Below are 22111 nucleotides of genomic sequence, written 5' to 3' on the forward strand. Positions count from 1 at the left end.
TAGTGAAGTAAAAGTTGTCGAAAAAAGAAATAGTAAAGAACAGATACTACTTAAGTATTTTTACTTAAGTACTTTATACAACTAAAACTAGGACATTTTGTTCAATCTCCAGATTGTTTCTTTGGCTTGGCCACGTAATAGAAGCAGAAAGAGCACTGTGCTACTCGGGTGTAATCTACAGCGATTAGTGTAATCACCAGGATTGTCACGCCTTAATCTGTTTTACCTGTCCTTGTGATTGTCTCCACCCCCTCCAGGTGTTGCTCCATATCTCTCTGTGCCAGTTTGTCTTGTCTGTTTCAAGTCAACCAGCGTGTTTTTTCCCCTGTGTGCCTGCCTGCTTTTACTATTCTCTCTTTTGCTAGTCCTCCCGGTTTTGACCCTTGCCCGTTTTCTGGACACAGTACCTGCCTGCCTGACCAGTCTGCCTGCCCTGACCTCGAGCCTGCCTGCCCCTCTGTACCTCCTGGACTCTGATCTGGTTTGACATTTTGCCTGTCCACTACTATTCTCTTGCCTACTACTAATAAATATCAAACACTCAAACCATCTGCCTCCCGTATCTGCATCTGGGTTTGGCCCTGAGCCTTTATAAGGATGTCTTATTCAAGACATCAAAGACACCATCTCATCTCCCCTCTTTCTCAAAGAGGGCTGATTCATTGCATAGCAACCCAATTGAATGTCCCTTTCCCATTATTTGTACATCTTAAAAACCCAGCAGTGAAGAGTTCTGATGGGACTGGGCTGCAGTAGAGAATAACAGAATTGATCACACGTCATTCCAATTGTGAGAGGAGAATATATAAATTGAGCAGCGCCGACACAATTATGCATTGGTGGAAATGCCAATGGGCCTCCTCTATGTGAATGAAAGGGTGCTATCATTAGGACAGTCATGCTAACAGCCCACTACAGGACTAATCTAATAGACCCATTTCCTTTCTGCCTTGATTTCTGCTACATTAAGGCCCACTGTATGCTACTCATTCCCTACTGTTGTTAAAGTGGTATTGTAGGGACCTTTCTGCTGGGATACAGAGTCGAGTTGTCAAAGACACACAGGATATATGGGTTTAAGGGGAGATGGAGAAGGCTTATACGCTATATGTACAAAAGTATGTGGACACCCCTTCAATTTCGTGGATTTGGCTATTTCAGCCACACCCGTTGCTGACAGGTGTATAAAATAGAGCACACAGCCATGCAATCTCCATAGACAAACATTGACAGTAGAATGGTCACGACGTGGCCCTTTGGGGTGTATATCGTGGCTCCCCCTTCTCTCAATCTCTCCACAAGTTTTATGGCTTTACGACAGGTCATAAATACCTGCTAGAAACTGCCATGCAGTTTTGAGAGAGTCCACCAGAACAAAAAGCTTCTCTTTGTTCAAAACTCCTAATCCCCAAAATGGGCGAACTAAATAATATTTAAATTGTTGAGAATGTGGGAATGGTCCGTGGACACTTAAGGGACAGTCATGTCGAGTGTGTTTCATTTGGTGAGCTCATGAAGGACAGGAAACACACATACAGTTGATGTCAGCAGTTTACATGCACCTTAGCCAAGTACATTTAATCTCAGTTTTTCACAATTCCTGACATTTAATCCAAGTAAAAATTCCCTGTCTTCGGTCAGTTAGGATCACCACTTTATTTTAAGAATGTGAAATGTCAGAATAATAGGAGAGAGAATCATTTAATTCAGATTTTATTTCTTTCATGACATTCCCAGTGGGTCAGAAGTTTACATACACTCAATTAGTATTTGGTAGCATTGCATTTAAATTGTTTAACTTGGGTCAAACATTTCAGGTAGCCTTCCACAAGCTTCCCACAATAAGTTGGGTGAATTTTAATACCTTCCAATACCTTGACTTTGTTGTCCTTAAGCCATTTTGCCACAACTTTGGAAGTATGCTTGGGGTCATTGTCCATTTGGAAGACCCATTTGCGACCAAGCTTTAACTTCCTGACTAATGTCTTGAGATGTTGCTTCAATATATCCACATAATTTTCCTCCCTCGTGATGCCATCTATTTTGTGAAGTGCACCAGTCCCTCCTACAGGCAAAGCACCCCCACAACATGATGCTGCCACCCCGTGATTCACGGTTGGGATGGTGTTCTTCGGCTTGCAAGCCTCGCCCTTTTATCCTCCAAACATAACGATCGTCATCATGGTCAAACAGTTCTATATGTGTTTCATCAGACCAGAGGACATTTCTCCAAAAAGTACAATCTTTGTCCCCATGTGCAGTTGCAAACCGTAGTCTGGCTTTTTTATTGCGGTTTTGAAGCAGTGGCTTCTTCCTTGCTGAGCGGCCCTTCAGGTTATGACGATATGGGTCTCGTTTTACTGTGGATATAGATACTTTTGTACCTGTTTTTTCTCCAGCATCTTCACAAGGTCTTTTGCTGTTGTTCTGGGATTGATTTGCACTTTTCGCCTCAAAGTACATTCATCTCTAAGAGACAGAACACGTCTCCATCCTGAGCAGAATGACAGCTGCATGGTCCCATGGTGTTTATACTTGCGTACTATTGTTTGTACAGATGAACGTGGTACCTTCAGGCATTTGGAAATTTCTCCCAAGGATGATCCAGACTTATGGAGGGCTACAATTTTTGTTCTGGGGTCTTGGCTGATTTCTTTTGATTTTCCCATGATGTCAAGCAAAGAGGTACTGAGCTTGAAGGTAGGCCTTGAAATACATCCACAGGTACACCTCCAATTGACTCAAATTATGTCAATAAGCCTATCCGAATCTTCTAAAGCCGTGACATATTTTTCTGGAATTTTCCAAGCTGTTTGAAGGCACAGTCAACTTCATGTATGTAAACTTCTGACCCACTGGAATTGTGATAGTGAATTATAAGTGAAATAATCTGTCTGTAAACAATTGTTGGAAAAATGTCTTGTGTCATGTGCAAAGTAGATGTCCTAACCAACTTGCCAAAATGATAGTTTGTTAACAAGAAATTTGTGGAGTGGTTGAAAAATGAGTTTTATTGACTCCAATGTAAGTGTATTTAAACTTCCGACTTCAACTGTAACTGTATCTCTTAAAGTGTACATTCCCCAGCTGTCAGGTTTATATCTAAATATTGTGAAACGTATGTGATTAAACAGGAAACTATTTTTGAAAAGATGTAATGTGATGTTAACCTTCTGAATGAGAGTATGAATTTTCATATATAGATTAACTAGTCAGTGGCCACACCCCCATTACCCAGACATCATTGAACCACCCCTTTTTCTACAGAGTATAAAACCCACTTCCTACAAAATATACACCAGAGAACACTGGGACAGAGTCCCCACGTTGGAATGGCCACAATTCTATAGGCCATCGGAGACCCTGCAGCTGTAGTTTTGGCTACACGGCTATTGATCACTACAGAATAAGAACAAATCTTAGACGTATAATTACTAGTCTGCAGCTAGAAATTACGTAAGTCTAGAACGAGAATACCGACAACCGCCGAAGCAGCTATTCTATGAGAACATTTCCAAATGGTGCTCTGAAGTATCCATTCTAACCACCTACAACCACGAAGTACATTGTGACTTCTGGGGAAGTTAACCAGAGACTCTGTGATGAACTGACTCTCCAGCAGACAGACCGGAATCCAACAGAGAAGTCAACAATGACATACGGGCGTAAATATATAGATTGCAATTATTCTTGAGTGAGCGGCCGTTCATGTGCAAAGAATTAGCATTTCAATGGTTATAATTATCCACTGTGGGTACTGAATCCATTTCGTCTTTCCCACTCTTTCTCAGTCCCCACACCTTTCCTTTGTTTACCAAGCCGTCATATAGGCTTTGCAACCAGGGACTTTTCTATCATTGTTAGTAACCAATATCTACTGTTCGATTGATATGTTTTTTTGTGATTATTTAGTTAGTTAGTAAATAAACAATTAAGCCAATTTGTATATTGCTGATTCATTAATGGAAACTAGGGTTCGTGCAGATATCCAAGGGTTTGCGACGTTCAGTAATGAGAACTGATGAGGTAATGATAATAATAATAATAATTTATGAATAGAAAACGAATTGATCAGATATTAAAGTATCTAAATAGTTATATTCGGAAAATGATAACTCTGTACATCTCAACATTTTCCGTGGTGCCCTGACTTCCTAGTTAATGCATGTTTACATGATTAGTTTAATCATGTAATAATTAAACCTGGAGAACTGATTTGATATAAATAAGTCTTCACATTTAATGATAGTCCAGACATGACAATGGCCTTAATGAAGAGCTCAGTGACTTTCAACGTGGCACCGTCATAGGATGCAACCTTTCCAACAAGTCAGTTTGTCATATTTCTGCCCTGCTAGAGCTGCCCTGGTCAACTGTAAGTGCTGTCAGTGTAAAGTGGAAATGTCTAGGAGCAACAGCGGCTCAGCCGCAAAGTGGTAGTCCACACAAGCTCACAGAATGGGACCGCCGAGTGCTGAAGCGTGTACCGAGTAAAAATGATCTTTCCTCGGTTGCAACACTCACTACCGAGTTCCAAACTGCCTCTGCAAGCAACGTCAGCACAAGAACTGTTCGTCGGGAACTTCATGAAATGGGTTTCCATGACCAAGCAGCCGCACTCAAGCCTAACATCACCATGCGCAATGCCAAGCATCGGCTGGAGTGGTGTAAAGCTTGCCGCCATTGGACTCTGGAGCTGTGGAAATGCGTTCTCTGGAGTGATGAATCATGGTTCATCATCTGGCAGTCCAACAGACAAATCTGGGTTTGACGGATGCCAGGAGAATGCTACCTGCCCAAATACATAGTGCCAACTCTAAAGTTTGCTGGAAGAGGAATAATGGTCTGGGGCTGTTTTTCATTTTTCGGGCATACAATGACATCTTAGGGCTAAGGGGGCAGTATTCGGAGGTTTGGATTACTGAGGTGCCCAAAGTTAACGGCCTGTTACTCAGGCCCAGAAGCTAGGATATGCATATAATAGTATGCATATGGTAGCATTGGATAGAAAGCACTCTAAAGTTTCCAAAACTGTTAAAAAAAAAAGTAAAACAGAACTGATATGGCAGGCGAAAACCCGAGGAGAATCCATCCATCCATTTTTATTTTTGAGCTCACCACTCATTGTAATGGCTGTCTATGGGAAATCAATGGAATACCTCCCAGATTGCAGTTCCTGGGGCTTCCAGTAGATGTTAACAGTCTTTAGTAAGAGTTTCAGGCTTTTTTTTGGAAAAATGAGCTAGAATTTTTTGTTTTTCTAAGTGGCTCCCATTTTGGCTGTAGTTTTTTGGCGCGCGTGGATGAGGGTGCTCACTTCGTCATTTATCTCCGGTAATGAACAAACTATTCTCCGTCTTAAATTTGATCGTTTATTTACATATTAGGGTACCTGACGATTGATTAGAAACATTGTTTGACTTGTTTGGACGAAGTTTATTGGTAACTTTTGGGATTCATTTGTATGCATTTTGAACGAGGGAAACCGGTGGATTACTGAATCAAACTGACTTTTTGCGATATAAAGAAGGACTTTATCGAACAAAACAACCATTTGTTATATAGCTGGGGCCCTTGGGATTGCAAACAGAGGAAGATCTTCAAAGGTAGGTGATTTATTTTATCGCTATTTCTGACTTTCGTGACGCATCTGCTTGTTTGGAAAATGTTTAATGCTTTTGTATGCGGGGCACTGTCCTCAGATAATTGCATGGTGTGCTTTCGCCATAAAGCCTTTTGAAATCTGACAAAGCGGCTGGATTAACAAGAAGTTAAGCTTTTAAACGATGTAAGACACTTGTATTTTCATGGATGTTTAATATTACGAATTTTGTATTTTGCGCTCTGCAATTTCACCGGATGTTGTTGAGGTGGAGAGCTAGCGGCACACCTAGCCCAAAGATTATAGATGATTCCAACTTTGTGGCAACAGTTTGGCAAAGGCTCTTTCCTGTTTCAGCATGACAATCTCCCATGCACAAAGCGAGGTCCATACAGAAATGGTTTGTCGAGATCGGTGTGGGAGAACTTGACTGGCCTGCACAGAGCCCTGACCTCAACCCCATCGAATACCTTTGGGATGAATTGACACTTACAGTGTGTTTCAATCTCAGTCTGTGTGACAGTATCTCTTCACTGAGGCCTGGGAATTGGCTACAATGACTGAACTAGTTCTCTAAAGAGCCCGCTTCTGCTCTACATGAGGTCTCTCCCAATGGCCACCGAGGGGATATCCATCTGGACTGAGACAGTCTTCATTAACTTGGGCCAGACAAGGCACTTTTACTGAGGAGATAAGGGCCCACTTAGACTGGGTTATTATGACATGCTGAGGAAGCAGGGCTGCTGTTGTTTTAAATGTGCTGCTTTTCTTTAGTGCCACTGCAAGTGAATTTCCAATCTCCCAGAGTGCTCTTTTAGCTGATATCTGTGCGTTTCTATAGGAGCTTATTCTGATCCTCCTGTACAGTAGTACTGTATTAGGGAGAAAATAAATCTGTAACTGAAAAAGCGCACTATTTCAAAGCGTGTGTTTTCTCATAACATGCAAGGCGGGTAGAAGTTGGCACTTTATTGTGTTGAGTAAGCAGTTGTGTCCTGGCGAATAAAGTCAGATTCTGTCTATTAGAACAAATATTAATGTCACTTTTTTTCTGGCAGAGTTGGAGTTCTGGAGTGCAATCCAATAACAATGAACAATGTATCACTATAGTCATTCTGGTTTTGAAAATATTCCATTGAATGAGATGTGTGAAGTGGGCATTTTACAGCTGTGGTGGCCTTGTGGAAATAGAAAGCAAGCTAGTATGACAGACAGCACAGTGCCTTCAGAAAGTATTCATACCTATTTACTTATTCCACATTTTGTTGTGTTACAGCCTGAATTCAAAATGGATTAAACAATATCCCAAAATGACAAAGTGAAAACATGTTTTTTGACATTTACAGAAATATTTCATTTACATAAGTATTCACACCCATGAGTTGATACTTTGTAGTAGCACCTTTGGCAGTGATTACAGCTGTGAGTCTTTCTGGGTAAGTCTCTAAGAGCTTTCCACACATGGATTGTGCAACATTTCCCCATTATTCTTTGTCAAATTGGTTGATCATTGCTAGACAAACCATTCAGATCTTGCCATTCAGGAATATTCACTGTCTTCTTGGTAAGCAACCCCAGTGTAAATTTGGCCTTGTGTTTTAGGTTATTGTCCTGCTGAAATGTGAATTCATCTCCCAGTGTCTGGTGGAAAGCAGACTGAACCCAGTTTTCCTCTAGGATTTTGCCTGTGCTTAGCTCCATTCCATTCCATTTCTTTTTTTATCCTGAAAAACACCCCAGTCCTTAATGATTAACAAGCATACCCATAATATGATGCTGTCAACACTATTCTTGAAAATATGGAGAGTGGTACTCAGTAATGCGTTATATTGGATTTGCCCCAAACATAACACTTTGTATTCAGGAGAAAAAGTTAATTGCTTTGCCCCACTTTTTGCAGTATTACTATAGTGCCTTTTTGAAAAGGGGGAATATTTTTTATTCTGTACAGGCTCCCTTCTTTTCCCTCTCTCAATTAGCTTAATATTGTAGAGTAACTACAATGTTGTTGATCCATCCTCCGTTCTCCTATCACAGCCCTTAAACTCAGCAACTGTTTTAAAGTCACCATTGGCCTCGAGAAATCCCTGAGCGGTTTCCTTACTCTTTGCAACAGAGTTAGGAAGGACGTCTGTATCTTTGTAGTGACTGGGTGTATTGATACCCCATCCAAAGTGTAATTAATAACTTCACCATGCTCAAAGGGATATTCAATATCTGCTTTTTTATTTGTACACATCTACAAATAGGTGCCCTTCTGTGCAAGGTATTGGAAAACCTCGCTGTTCTTTGTATTTGAATCTGTGTTTGAAATTCACTGTTTGGACTGAGGGACCTTACAGATAAATGTATGTGTGAGGTACAGAGATGAGGTAGTCATTAAAAAAATCTTGTTAAACACCATTATTGCACAGAGAGTGAGTCCATGCAACTTATTATGTGACTTGTTAAGCAAATGTTTACTCCTGAACTTATTTAGGCATGCCATAACAAAGGGGTTGAATACTTATTAACTCTAGACATTTCAGCATTGAAATGTAATAGATTTTAAATTCAAGCAGTAACACAACAAAATGTGGAAAAAGTCAAGGCGTGTAAATTCTTTCTGAAGGCACTGTACGACTATAGTACACTACAACAGCTACAGTAGGCCTATACAGTAGCGCTGGGTGTGGATAGGCTATCTGGTGCAAATTTTAAGCCAATTCAATGGAATTGCCACCACTCCAGATTGTGTGACTCGTCCAAGTCACCTATAGTATTCCCTTTAATACATAGCAGGAACAATATGCCTGCTGCACTGCCCTTGTACTGGTTATAAAATACATCATATACACAAGGATAAAGGTACTAGTGAAAAAACAGGTAATAAAGTGGATAATAAATTTCCCCCTGGTAAAAAAACTGCAGCTACAGCAGATTGACCGACAGTACTCACATCCACTCATTGTGCTAGTTTGAAAAGAGAGAACGGGATGGAGAAATATTGCAGTCAGTGTGAGGCTGATAAATTGAAAGACAGCTCAACAGATGAGATGGCTGTATCTAATCCCTCCAAAGGGCTCCAATGAAAAGATTGGGAGTGGGAAAGGGGTGGAGAGGCAATGCAAAAATAAAGGATAATTGTATATTATAGCCACGGCTGGGCTTCTTGTGCCTATGGAGTGACTTGGGGCAGATGGGGGATTAGGGAGCAGTGGTCCATCCAACATGGCCCAACAGGACAGTCAGGGATTAGACAGAACATGCTCGCTCTTGTCTCTGACTCCCTCACTTCAATCAATGAAACTGACTTCACTACACACTCATGTGAGAGAGACTCGGCACAACCTGGTGCTGCTGAGACAGAGCGCTGAGAGTACACTGAGCATTATATCAGGGAGATGAGGCAAGAGAAGTAGAAGACCTGAGTGCCAGGTTGACTGTGCCAGACTTGTTTGCCTGGATGTTTTCTTTTATGTTGTACATGATGCTTGATAATCAGTGTTGTAGTACTGCTAAGGACCATGTAGGGGTACCTCCCTGGTTTATGATATCAAGATGAATTATACAACAGACCTAAACATTCAAAGTCTCTAGACTCTTTGAGGTTGGAATAGCAATCACTCTTTTACTTCTTTTGAACACACAGCTCTGCATTGAACTAACTAAAGTAATCAATGGATGGTTACTGCCCTAATACTTTTTGTGGGAGGAATTGTTTAACAAGAATTTAAGCAAGAATACTGGAAAAAATATATTAGAATTAGTTTAAAAGGCTAAATTCAAACAACCACAGGGCATACTATGAATTGAAGGTGACAGGGTCAAACTCTAAAGTCTTCTCTTTTCTTTAAAAATAAGTAGAGTAGAATGATGCTGATGAACTTAATAATCAGAGCTTTCCAACCTCTCAATCATTCGCTAATCCGTATAATTACACCTGTCACTAAAAAGTTAGATTTATTAACCCAACTTTCTGATCCATAGAAGAAAACCAGTAGAACACACAAAGGGCCCGCATGTCACGCCCTGATCTTAGAGATCTTTATTTATTCTCTATGTTTGGTTCGGTCAGGGTGTGACTCGGGTGGGAAAATCTATGTTTTCTATTTCTTTGCTGTTTTGTCTATCGTTGTCTCTGATTGGGGATCATATATAAGTTGTGATTTTCCGTTTGGGTTTTGGTGGGATCTTATTTTCTGTTTAGTGTCTGTGCCTGACGGAAATGTTCACTTTCGCTTCTGAATGTTATTTTTGTTTGAGTGTTTAATTTCATACATTTCATGAACACTCTCCACGCTGCGCTTTGGTCTCATTCCGACGACAGACGTTACACCGCATCCCAGCTTAATTAACACAGCAGTAACCTTTTTCACATCCTGGGAATCTGTTTCCTATTCACTAGATACATTTAAGTACATAATACAGATAGACTTAAAGTTGTTTGGTAATTTCCTATTTCAGTTTGGGGGAATTAGTATGCTAATCAAAAGAGAGCATACTATATTTGACATGGGGCTGTCAAGTGGACATCACTAGCAAAATGCAGGCTCAAACGCGGTTACATTCTTATTTATAAGGCCATTTTAGAAAAACTGCCATTTTATGTATCCTCTCTTCTAGCTCGAAATAAAAAACACATACAAACTCTGCTCTCAATCTTGTTTTATGCTAACAGTCCTGAAAATTGGAATTCCCTACAAGCCAACCTAAAACTCCCCGACCTGGTGTCCTTGGAGGAGTATGAGAGAAATAATCACGTATTTACCTGATTTGTTTAAAAATAGTTAATAGTTAACAAGGAATATGCTTAACAATAGTAGAGACATTTCTTTAGTGCCAATGCTGTGCTTCTGAGAAAGGATGGTTAATCTCTTCACCACTCACTCCCCGCAGCTGGTCTAGCCATGTGGTCAGGGACATGGGATGGAGATAAGCTTGAGGAACAGATAGACCTGTATAGTTTCAATTTCTCTTTGTTTCTGAGCAACCTGGTCACACGACATAAGACAAAGAGTCTCTGAGAAGTGACCACAGTTATTCAGCCCATCCTGTTATTTTACTATCTTCCAAGGGCACCGCTGTGGGGGGGGATGGAAGAGAACAGAGGCTAGCTTGGTAGAGATAGGAGTAAACGGAACTGCAGTTATCACTTCTTTGTGCGCTAAGACCTGTTACACCTGGTCACAAGAACAAAACAAGGAAGCTTATGATGCCTTGATCTGCTGGGGAGGGGTGGAACCAACCATGACTAAGCAGTTCTTGGGTTTCTATTTTTAAAAAACTAGTTTGTTATTGGAGCACTCAATCGATTCACCTTGTATGTGTGTGTTTTATTGACCTGCTCCCTTATCGATAGATTTTTTAATAACGTTAATATCCTGATTGGTGATTGACCTTGTCTCTCCTCATTATTGATTCGAATTTCCACGATATGAGTTCAAAGGACAAATAGATGAACAGGTTGTTGAGACATGTAGTTGATTCTAGTTTGCGTTGCCTTTTGTAAGGAAGCATGTTGTTTTACTTTACACACACCACACACATGCCTGCACACACACACATCCACTGTTTGTTTGCTGTTGTATTTGTGCTGTTGCAAGTGTCTTCTGTCTGTGTTGTCTGTTTGGTCTTACATTGTTTTGTTTTTATTTTTAATCTCAGCCCCCGTCCCCACAGGAGGCCGTTTAACTCTTGCCAGCCCGTCATTGTAAATAAGAATTTGTTCTTAATTGACTTGCCTAGTTAAATAAAGGTTAAATAAAAATATATAATAAAAAACGGGCATAGGCATCACCACATTTGGTTGCTTGGAAGTTGTGGGAACGTACATTGTTGGTTTCCCATGGTTCTCCCATTGGTTCTGTGAATGAAGCCATAAGTTCCCTGACCGGTAAAACTGATTGTCTTTAAAACGTTCTGAGAACAGAAGTGAAAATTGTTTTGGAAATGTTTATTTTTAGGTTGCAGGGAGGTTCTGAGAACATTTTACTTTGGTTCCTTGAAAGCTTTCCTGGGAGGTTTAATTAACACTCTGAGAACGGAAAGGATAGGTTATTTTGAGGTTTTTGAATAACTTCCTTAACTTTCACTGAATGTTTCAATACAAATTTTACTAACACTGATAGCTTATTTTGGGTTAACTTTTTGGAATTCAAAGGGCAGATAGGACCCACAGAAATTCATTTCCTTAAGCATTAATCATGCAAACAAATGTACATTGTATTCTGACATGACATCAGTAAGATTAGAACCTATAATCTTCTGTTCTCTATCCAATCGGGCATCAGGATGGAGCTAGTATGCCTTGTTTTTATACGCATGCAATGCTGTTCATTTTAGTCTATTCAAAAAGACCCCATCGCAAAGGAAACAAGCACTCATTAAGATCAGGTGTTGCCAATTAGTGGGAGAGGCCAACACCTGAACACACTTAACAAGATAGAGGATAGAGAGTTTTGTTGACACTGAGAATGGAATGTATATGTATTTAATCAACATTCTTAGAATGTTCTCTGAACATTACTAAAGTTTTCTTGTGTTTTTTATGAAATGTTTTCTGAACATTCTGAGAAAGGAATGTATGTTTTTAAATAACAATCTTAGAACTGCTCTCAACATTGTTAAAGTTTTTTTGTGGTTTTTCTAAAAAAAAAATCTTAATGTTCTTGGAACAATTTGAGAACGTGACTTTAAGTAGAACCATGACGAAACCTGTAAGAAACGTTATGCTGAAGTACTGAAATTCCCACAGAAGAATGCGGTTTCTTAACATTCTCTGAACTATTTGAGAACATTCCCAATGTCAAAGCAGTTGGAGAACGCTCATGTAACCATGTTTGAACTATTATGAAATGTTCTGTTAAAGTAATGAAATACCAAGAAAATTATTTTGTCAAGTTCCTTAAATGTGCTGAGTATGTTTAAAAGCCAAGCAACTATACTGCACCATTCCCAGAAGGTTTTGGGAAGGTTGTATGCAAAATAATCATAGGACAACCATGCTCTCACCAAGAACTAAGAAACATATGGTTCTCAGAACATTATGTGTTTGCTGGGTTTACTCAGGCCAACACTGTGATATTTAGAGTCAAGAGTTATAAGGCAGACTTCGGTCCTATAGGGGAAGGTTGTAGATGGGTGAGTGCAGGTTGTAGATGGTTGTGTGTACAGTATACCAGTGATGTCCAATAGGACACAGTGGGGAGATCCAGGTGCTCCTGACTGACCTTTGTCCGTAGCTGGACTCTTTCCTGCGGCAATGGAGGGTGACCACCCTGTGCCCCTCGCTCCTCACATCCTGGCTCACCATCCACAGGGTGGGGTTGCTGGGCCGGGCACCCAGAAACACCATGCCCTCTTTCAACTTGACCCTGGGGAAGAGGAAAAAACACACAGAAACTCAGGATGAGAGAGAACACAGTGCAGCATGGGTTGGTTAAACATGTGGTTAAATCAAACAGATCTTTAATTCACTGAATCATTGTATGCATCCAGCTGAACCTGCTCCAAACAGCTGAGGCCCAACAGACCATGTCGTCTTCGCCATAGAAATACACATTAAAGGATCAGATGGTTTCAACAAATCCCTTTTTCTTCATATGTGTCTCAGCTGTCTGTTATTTTCTTCCTATGAAATAATTACTCAAACTCTGTCACGTTCCAGCCAATTATGTGACGAACAGATGTATCCTCCTATAAGAGGAAAATTGTGGACAGGCGTACATTTTTATCTCTGTTTTGTGGTGTAACTGCTGTTCTTCAGTTCAATAAAAAACTGTATCACTGTGTGTACATATAATGGTAGAAATAACATTGTTTACAGTAAAACCATGATGTGTTTTGCTTCAACATGTATTATTGAAGTAGATTAACAAAAGTCTTTGTCCCTGGCACAGGGACTATGCAAGTTGATTCCATGTGTATAATAGATACAATGTCTATTATCCTCCAGTAATGATTATAATAACAAACATTTTCTGAATCTAAAAAGGATATAATGAAATGTGTTCAGTCACTGTAGCAAATTAAAGTAGGCCTATGTCCTTGGCAGAAAATACTGCAAAAAGGGATAATGTTCACAGGGAAAATCTACAAATGAAATGTTATTAGTCCATTCACTGCACATACTGTAGAGCAGTCGGGTTTCTGAGGGGAAATGATGGAAAGAAACGGAAAAGATTGCCTTTCTTTACATTATTAATCAGGCTGAGGCCAGTATGGTGCATTTGTGTCCTGCTACACCCTCCCAACACCAAACACCTTCCCAATACCACACACCCTCCCAACACTAAACACCTTCCCAATACCACACATCTTCCAACACCAAACACCTTTCCAATACCAAACACCTTCTCAACACCACATGGACGGAAGGAATGACCATCCAAGATTATACAAATTATAGTTTTAACCATGTTTTGGGACTATATAGGGTTAACATTTACTTTGTTTACAAACGTTGAAGTAAAACATATATTTTGAGTTCTGATGTCTCACTGAACGTCTGTGTCCTGAGACTCTGTCTAGCTCAAATCCATGCCAGCTGCCCTCTGCCACTACAGCAATAACAAACGTTTTCTATCACCAGACATATATGCAATGACAAAACCGTCACTGGCCAGTCAAAATAAATACTTTGATGTGAAACCTTATTAGCGTATTACAGGAACAATGATTGGAGCATAATAAGACAGCAGCACAGATGGTGTGGTTCCACTCTCTACAAGATTGGGGATACAGTCCAGGGCTAATGGTCACTCAGAATGCATGGCTGCGTGTTACTTTCTAGAGATTTGAGCTCTCTTGACCAGCTTGTTCTTTGTCTTGGATGTTTGTTTGAGCAAGCTCCCTTTGGATGAAAAATAGTAAAGCCAGACAGATAGACCTAATTTTACAGGATCATACGAAAAAGAGAAGGGTGCTTCAGATTACATTTCAGGGATTCAAATGAAGCAAACACACTGAATGCCATACCCAGAATGCGGGTATGAAGTATTTAAGCTAATGTTCCAGGTAAACACACTCATCTAAGATGGCTCTCGCTTCTCACACACTTTAGAGATATTAAATACAGTAGAGGTATGTTCTAAGGCCTCACTCACTCACTCACTCACTCTCTTTATTTTCCAGGAGGAGGCAGAGAGCAAAGGGGACATGGTTCTTGTTTCTCCTCACTTGAATAAACATGATGTCTCTCAGTAGTTTCCCATCCAGACATTGGATTTGAGAATGTTCTGTACTCGACTGAATCCAGCACTTAGGAATACAGGGCATTAACCTCCCCAACCATGTCGAAGCTGGGAGTGTAGTGTGTAGTGCATTGAGTACATTGACTGAAGTAAAAGTCCCTTTATTGACTTAATGTTCAATATGGCCTTGCATCCAGTTGAGGAGCCTCCTGCAGCTCTGTAGGCCCATCAGAGTTCCTCTAATGTTGGTCATCTAACACTCCCCATGTGGATACACCACTTCAAATACTGGAGCTTTTCAACTTTTCTAAACTTTTAAACTGACATATAGCATTTAGAACAGAATTATGGCAAATGTGCTTTTCATGTCTTTGACAGCTGGGGAGGGAGTGAATACTCATAACATACAAATAGACTATGAATATGAAAGCAACTCCTGAGAGACTCATTAGGTGTGACACCTTGGTCTTATTGCCAATGAGTGGTGTACAGTGGCAGTGCGAGGGTGAGCGTGGGATTGTCATGGTGCTGAAATGGAATGCTGGCACAACTAATCGAAAGGAAATATCTACGTGCGATGTTCTTATGAAACATGAAATCAAGAAAATTGCCATTGTGTATTGCCTCCACAATACACAATGGAGTCTGGAAAACGTGGCAAAATTTAAAGAAGCTCAGCCAATTCACTAACAGCATACAGACCGAATAGTGAATAGTCATTTTTATCTGTCGTTTTCTATCTCTACTTGTACATCTCCCTCTCACAAAGCAACACTAATGGATGTAGTAGCACTCTCTGTACTATTGGGAATCAACACCCAAATAGCTAGTGAAGTCATAGGACAGTCTGAGACTTACAGAATACAATGTGTAACAGTATAGCTTCCGTCCCTCTCCTTGCCCCAACCTGGGCTCGAACCAGGGACCCTCTGCACACATCAACCACAGTCACTCACGAAGCATAGTTACCCATCGCGCCACAAAAGTGGAACAACTACTTCTAGGTCTCAGAGCGAGTGACGTTGCCGACTGAAACACTATTAGAGCACCACTGCTAACCGTTTCACATCGGCCACACTCACCCCCCTTTTGACATCCTCCTTTTCCGCAGCAACCAGTGATCCGGGTCAACAGCATCAATGTAACAGTATAGCTTCCGTCCCTCTCCTCGCCCCAACCTGGGCTTGAACCAGGGACACTCTGCACACATCAACCACAGTCAGTCTTGAAGCATCGTTACCCCTCACGCCACAAAAGCCACGGCCCTTGCAGAGCAAGGGGAACAACTACTTCTAGGTCTCAGAGCGAGTGACCTTACTGACTGAAACACTATTAGCGCGCACCACCGCTAACTAGCTAGCCATTTCACATCGGTCACAAATGCAGAAATTGGGTGTTACTCTGAACAAAGGAAAGCTGTGAGCTGACATTTTCACAGAAATTAAAGGTGGAGGCTTATTCTATATCAATACTTGTTGGGTCCAACCCGTCAGGGAATATATTTTCTTTGAACGTATTGAGCTATGTGCCAAATTGAATGTCCCGAATACCAAATAATGCACAGTAACAAATTAATAAAGAAAATATAATACCCACATCAACTGAAGAGGAAATGTCATGCGTTTTTAAATGTTTTCAACTGCCAATACTTCATTAACAATACTCTCAGATACTGCATGGGAGTCACAATATGCTACTTCACAAATCTGTCAGCATAGCAAATCAAAATGGAGCTGAACATAACAAAGTGGACACTGCTAATCCTGAGGCCATCAGAAAGTTACTATAGTCCACTCTCAATTCTAACACCATTTCTGAATAACATCAGGCCCCCCACCACCAGGTTACACCCTTGCCTAACACTCTACCTCCTCATTCAGACCCTGATCGACTGCAGAAGCCACACTCTGTCTCCTTGGAGGGTTCCCTCAATAAATAATGATGAGATAACTAGGAATTAAGCACTGTCCCTCAGTGGAGCAGTGAAGGAAACAAACATCTTCAGAGGGAATCCAATAAGTTGGAAGCTGCGCTACAGTGGTCTCCAGCCGGCAGTCCCCTGCATGCTCCTGGGCCTCTCGCTCCCCTCTCCCTCGCTCCGCTCTGCCTGGCTCCATGATGCAGCACAGGCCGTTGGAGAGGGATGGCACTCTGTTGCTCATCGTTTCCCTCCATTACTCTGCTGAGGCCCATCTGCATCCTCCATCACCAGGCTAGGCGCTGCATGCAGGAGGCCATGTTTCACTGTTACACTGGTCCACCCCCTCCAACACAGTGTGGGTGAATGAGACAGCTCAGCAGGGAGGGGACAAAGTGAGTTTGTCATCAGGGGGACTGCTGGGGGACAACAGGGGGGATGGTGGTTTGCGATGGTTTGTGGCTCGTGGCTAATGGAAGCTGAGCTGAAACGCCTCAGAAGCAGCTGACACTATCAAAAAGACTGTTGGGATGTACCCAGACCACCAAAACATCAGGCCATTAACACATAACACACTCTTTATTTATTTATTTAACGAGGCAAGTCAGTAAGAACAAATTCTTATTTTCAATGACAGCCTAGGAACAGTGGGTTAACTGCCTTGTTCAGGGGCAGAACGACAGATTTGTACCTTGTCAGCTCGGGGATTCGATTGTGTAACCTTGCGGTTACTAGTCCAACGCTCTAACCACTAGGCTACCCTGCCCTGGAATACACAACATCAACATCCAGCCATTAACACACACACTTACTCTGAACTACACGACAACATCTGGTCATTCACACACTCTTACCTGGAATACAAAACAACATGAAACCCATTTACACACTCTCTTGGCCCAGACTGCAAAAAAACAGCTCATTATACTGTAGTAATGTGCAACACTGAAACATACGGATGTTCACCCTATTCTTCTCTTTGGACAGTAAACAGAACAAACATCATGCTCTATGAGACCCACCAAGACAGATGCTTTGTTCAGCATTACATGGAGGTTGTTAAGGGTTGTCTGAGACCACCTGAGATGTTTGTAAATAATATATTTGGTACGCAGAGCTTGCAGGTTTCTGGAATGCAGATGTCTCATTCAGCACACATATTTTACATTAATGAGTGTTTACATTTGACATTTTAACTAATTTAGCAGACATTCTTATCGAGAGTGACTTGCAATTAGTGCATTCATCGTAAGATAGCTAGGTGAAACAACCACATATCACAGTCGTACCAAGTACATTTTTCTTCAATAATGTAGTTATCAGCAAAGTCATTGGTAGTAGGGGGGGCGCCATGGGATTTATTTAAGATACTCTTTGAAAAGGATGTCCTGACGTTAGGGGGAGCTCGTTCCACTATTGGGGTGAGTGGGCTTTGACTGGGCTGGGTGGGAGCTGAGTCCAGTAGGGGTGGGAGGGCCAAGAGTTCAGAGGTGGTAGACCAGAGGTGGCAGAACGGAGCGCTCAGGTTTGGGTGTAGGGTTTGATCCTAGTCTTAAGGTAGGGAGGGGCAGTTCCCATGGTCATTACCATTGTCTTGTAGTGGATGCAAGATTTGATTGGAAGCCAATGGAGTGTGCGGAGGAGTGGGGTGACATGGGAGAACTTGGGAAGGTTGAACACCAGGCGGGCTACGGCATTCTGGATAAGTTGCAGGGGTTTGATGGCACAAGCAGGGAGCCCAGCAGTAGACGGGTGATGACAAGTGCCTGAATTAGGACCTGCACCTCTTCCTCTGTGAGGAACAGTCGTAATCTACGGATGTTGCACAGCATGAACCTGCAGTAGCGAGAGAACGACAGGGTGTTGTCCAGGGTCACGCTAAGGTTCTTAGCACTCTGGGAGGGCAAGTGCCTGGATTACGACCTGCACCTCTTCCTCTGTGAGGAACACTAATACTCTACGAATGTTGCACAGCATGAACCTGCAGTAGCGAGAGAACGACAGGGTGCTGTCCAGGGTCACGCCAAGGTTCTTAGCACTCTGGGAGGAACACTGTGGAGTTGTCAACCGTGATGGAGAAGTCTTGGAGAAGGCAGGCCAAGGTGGAGCTTGAGTTGGTGGGCCGACATCCAAGCTGAGATGTCTGCCAGGCATGCAGAGATGTGTCGCCACCTGGGTGTCAAAAGGGGGGAAGGAGAAAAGTGATTGAGTGTCAATTGCATAGCAATGATTGGATAAAACCATGTGAGGATATGACAGAGCAGAGCGACTTGGTGTATAGAGAAAAGAGGAGAGGGCCTAGAACCGAGCCTTGCGGGACACCAGTAGTGAGAGCTCATGGTGCAGACAAAGACCCTCTCCACGTTTACTGGTAGGAGCAACCTGCCAGGCAGGATGCAATCCAGCATTGTGCAGAAACTGAGAAGCCCAGCCCTGAGAGGGTAGAAAGGAGGATCTGATAGTTCCCGCTGTCGAAGGCAGAGGATAGATCTAGGAGGACGCGAACAGGAGGACGAGAACATGAGGATAAGAACAGGAGGACGCGAACAGGAGGGCGAAAACAGGAGGACGAGAACAGCAGGACGAGAACATGAGGATGAGAACAGGAGGATGTACATGTCTATTACATGGGCGTGCATGTCTAGTCAGTTCTCTTGTTCAGTTCACTGTGGGCCACTGTAGTGTGACAGATACAGTATCGTCTGCCCTCTCCCATCCGATGGCTAAAGAGTTCACAGTGTGTGTGTGTTTGTGTGTGCGTTTGTGTAACAGATGTCCAGCAAAGACAAGAAGACTGGTCTCGGCACCACTGTAACAAATTTGATCGTAACTCTTTTGCTCTGTCTTTTAAAAGAAAGGAATACCCAGCCAGCAGTCCCAGTTGATTGGTGTTTATTCTGATAACAGACACAAGCAAGGAAGCACATTAGATGTGCGAGACAACAGTATATTGATGGCTGTAGATTCGTCCTTTGTCTGTTAGCATGGAAATAACTGTGAATTAGCAGGGAGCTAATACGACCATTACAATTGTAGCATGCTCTCTAACTTAGTCTTACAGAAATAACATGCAAAAGTACATCCAAGGATGCCCCCAATATCTAATATGTACCATACACACATACAGTTAAAGTCAGAAGTTTACATACACCTTAGCCAAATACATTTAAACTCAGTTTTTCACAATTCCTGACATTTAATCCTGGTAAAAATTAGCCTTCCACAAGCTTCTCACAATAAGTTGGGTGAATTTTGGCCCATTCCTCCAGACAGCGCTGGTCGCACAAGCTTTTTTTGTTTAGCCCATACATTTTCTATAGTTTGGCCCACACATTTTCTATAGGATTGAGGTCAGGGCTTTGTGATGGCCACTCCAATACCTTGACTTTGTTGTCCTTAAGCCATTTTGCCACAACTTTGGATGTATGCTTGGGGTCATTGTCCATTTGGAAGAACCATTTGCAACCAAGCTTTAACTTAAACTTTAACTGATGTCTTGAGATGTTGCTTCAATATATCCACATAATTGTCCTTTCTCAAGATGCCATCTATTTTGTGAAGTGCACCAGTCCCTCCTGCAGCAAAGCACCCCCACAACATGATGCTGCCACCCCCGTGCTTCACTGTTGAGATGGTGTTCTTCGGCTTCCAAGCCTCCACCTCTTTCCTCCAAACATAATGATGGTCGTTATGGCCAAACAGTTCTATTTTTATTTAATCATATCAGAGGACATTTCTCCAAAAAGTACAATCTTTGTCCCACTGTGCAGTTGCAAACCGTAGTCTGTATTTTTTATGGCGATTTTGGAGCAGTGGCTTCTTCCTTGCTGAGTGGCCTTTCAGGTTATGTCGATATAGGACTCGCTTTACTGTGGATATAGATACTTTTGTACTTGTTTCCTCCAGCATCTTCACAAGGTCCTTTGCTGTTGTTCTGGGATTGATTTGCACTTTTCGCACCAAAGTACGTTCATCTCTAGGAGTGAAATCATCTGTCTGTAAACAATTGTTGGAAAAATTACATGTGTCATACACAAGGTAGATGTCCTATCCGACTTGCCAAAAATTTGTGGAGTGGTTGAAAAATGAGTTTTAATGACTCCAACCTAAGTGTATGTAAACTTCCGACTTCAACTGTATATGTACAGTATATCAGGAAATGTACATAGTTAACTCATACACACTGTAAATATACGTAAATAGATTACGCTATTTCTGAACGTGACCTACCGCTTGCATGTCAATAGACTGGGAAAAAGTGACGTTCGCGTCCCCTTTCTGCAAGCATAACCAATTGTATAATATGTAAAACTCAACCAACCAATAGGAATACATATTTCTGCAGTACCAAGTGGAAACATAACCAACCCTGTTACATTTGCAGTCAAAGCGTGACTGTGCACTCTGCTGCTAGTTAAATCGATCTGTCGTGCCGCTCATCTCTGGCATTCAACAGGGAAGGGAAACAGCTGCTATAGGACCACTATCAGAGACAACAGTAACTACCATCTGGAAACTGCAGTATATGTTATTGGTAAGCAGTTTTTAGTCATAATAAAATGTTAATAGGATTACAATAAATCCAACATTTTGTCACACATTTTATACTTCTATAAATATGAATAAATATGAAGTCTCACTGTAAACAGCCTAGCCTCAGAGAGGCTGTCAACAGCACACACACAACAACACACCTTAGGAAATCAGTGTAAACACATTATCTCCCAGGACAGTCGTTTTATCAGCCATATCAGCCCCCACTTTTAATCTCTCATGAATTATTCATCTAGTGTCCATTTTAACCATCACAATGTCAACATGAATGATAAGAAGGCATTTAGAATTCCCCACCTGCGCCCATGGCCATATTTGCATCTATTACATAACCTCATGTATTTTATAATTGTAGCCATACTGACAGGGGCATGGCAGACTGGGATGGCAGATGACCTGAAGTGGCTCAGTAAAAAAGAAAGGGCTGCGACCAATGTGACTATGGTGCATAGCAGTGAACTTGTGGCTCCCTGGCCCATGTAGCCTACTGTACCTTTTATACCATGGACCGCAAGTGTCTACAACATCCCCTCAGTGGTCGAACATTCCACCTCACAGAGGGAACATGTTTCATTGGCTTTGCATTTCAGAATCACACAGCAGAGATGACTGTATGTTGTGCCATTGCTCTCCTGAGTGCCCATACAGGAGAGAGGAAAATTGATTTGTATGCATATATGTGTGACAATTACACCACCCTTTGTGTCAACACGCTGAGCTATGTGCAAAAAGGAAGCATTACAAACCCATATTGAGAATTCATATGCCTGCTATCATGTTGTGTGGATCTGTGGTTTCCTCACAAATATGTCTCCTAATTGTACATTGATGACAGTCGGGGACAGAGAGAGACAGAGAGAGACA

General features: G+C 41.8%; 1 protein-coding gene across 1 annotated transcript in view; it reads right to left on the reverse strand.

Moving 5' to 3' along the window:
* The window catches only part of LOC112248416 (transmembrane protein 132C-like), a 196302-nt gene that overhangs the window by 104050 nt on the left and 70141 nt on the right, over positions 1-22111 (reverse strand). The window contains exon 3 of the mRNA XM_024417419.1: positions 12814-12957. Coding sequence (XP_024273187.1) covers positions 12814-12957 — 144 coding nt within the window. The remainder of the gene's footprint in view (positions 1-12813; positions 12958-22111) is intronic.

This window comes from Oncorhynchus tshawytscha, linkage group LG04, assembly GCF_018296145.1.
Source record: "Oncorhynchus tshawytscha isolate Ot180627B linkage group LG04, Otsh_v2.0, whole genome shotgun sequence".
NCBI classification, from domain to species: Eukaryota; Metazoa; Chordata; class Actinopteri; order Salmoniformes; family Salmonidae; genus Oncorhynchus; species Oncorhynchus tshawytscha.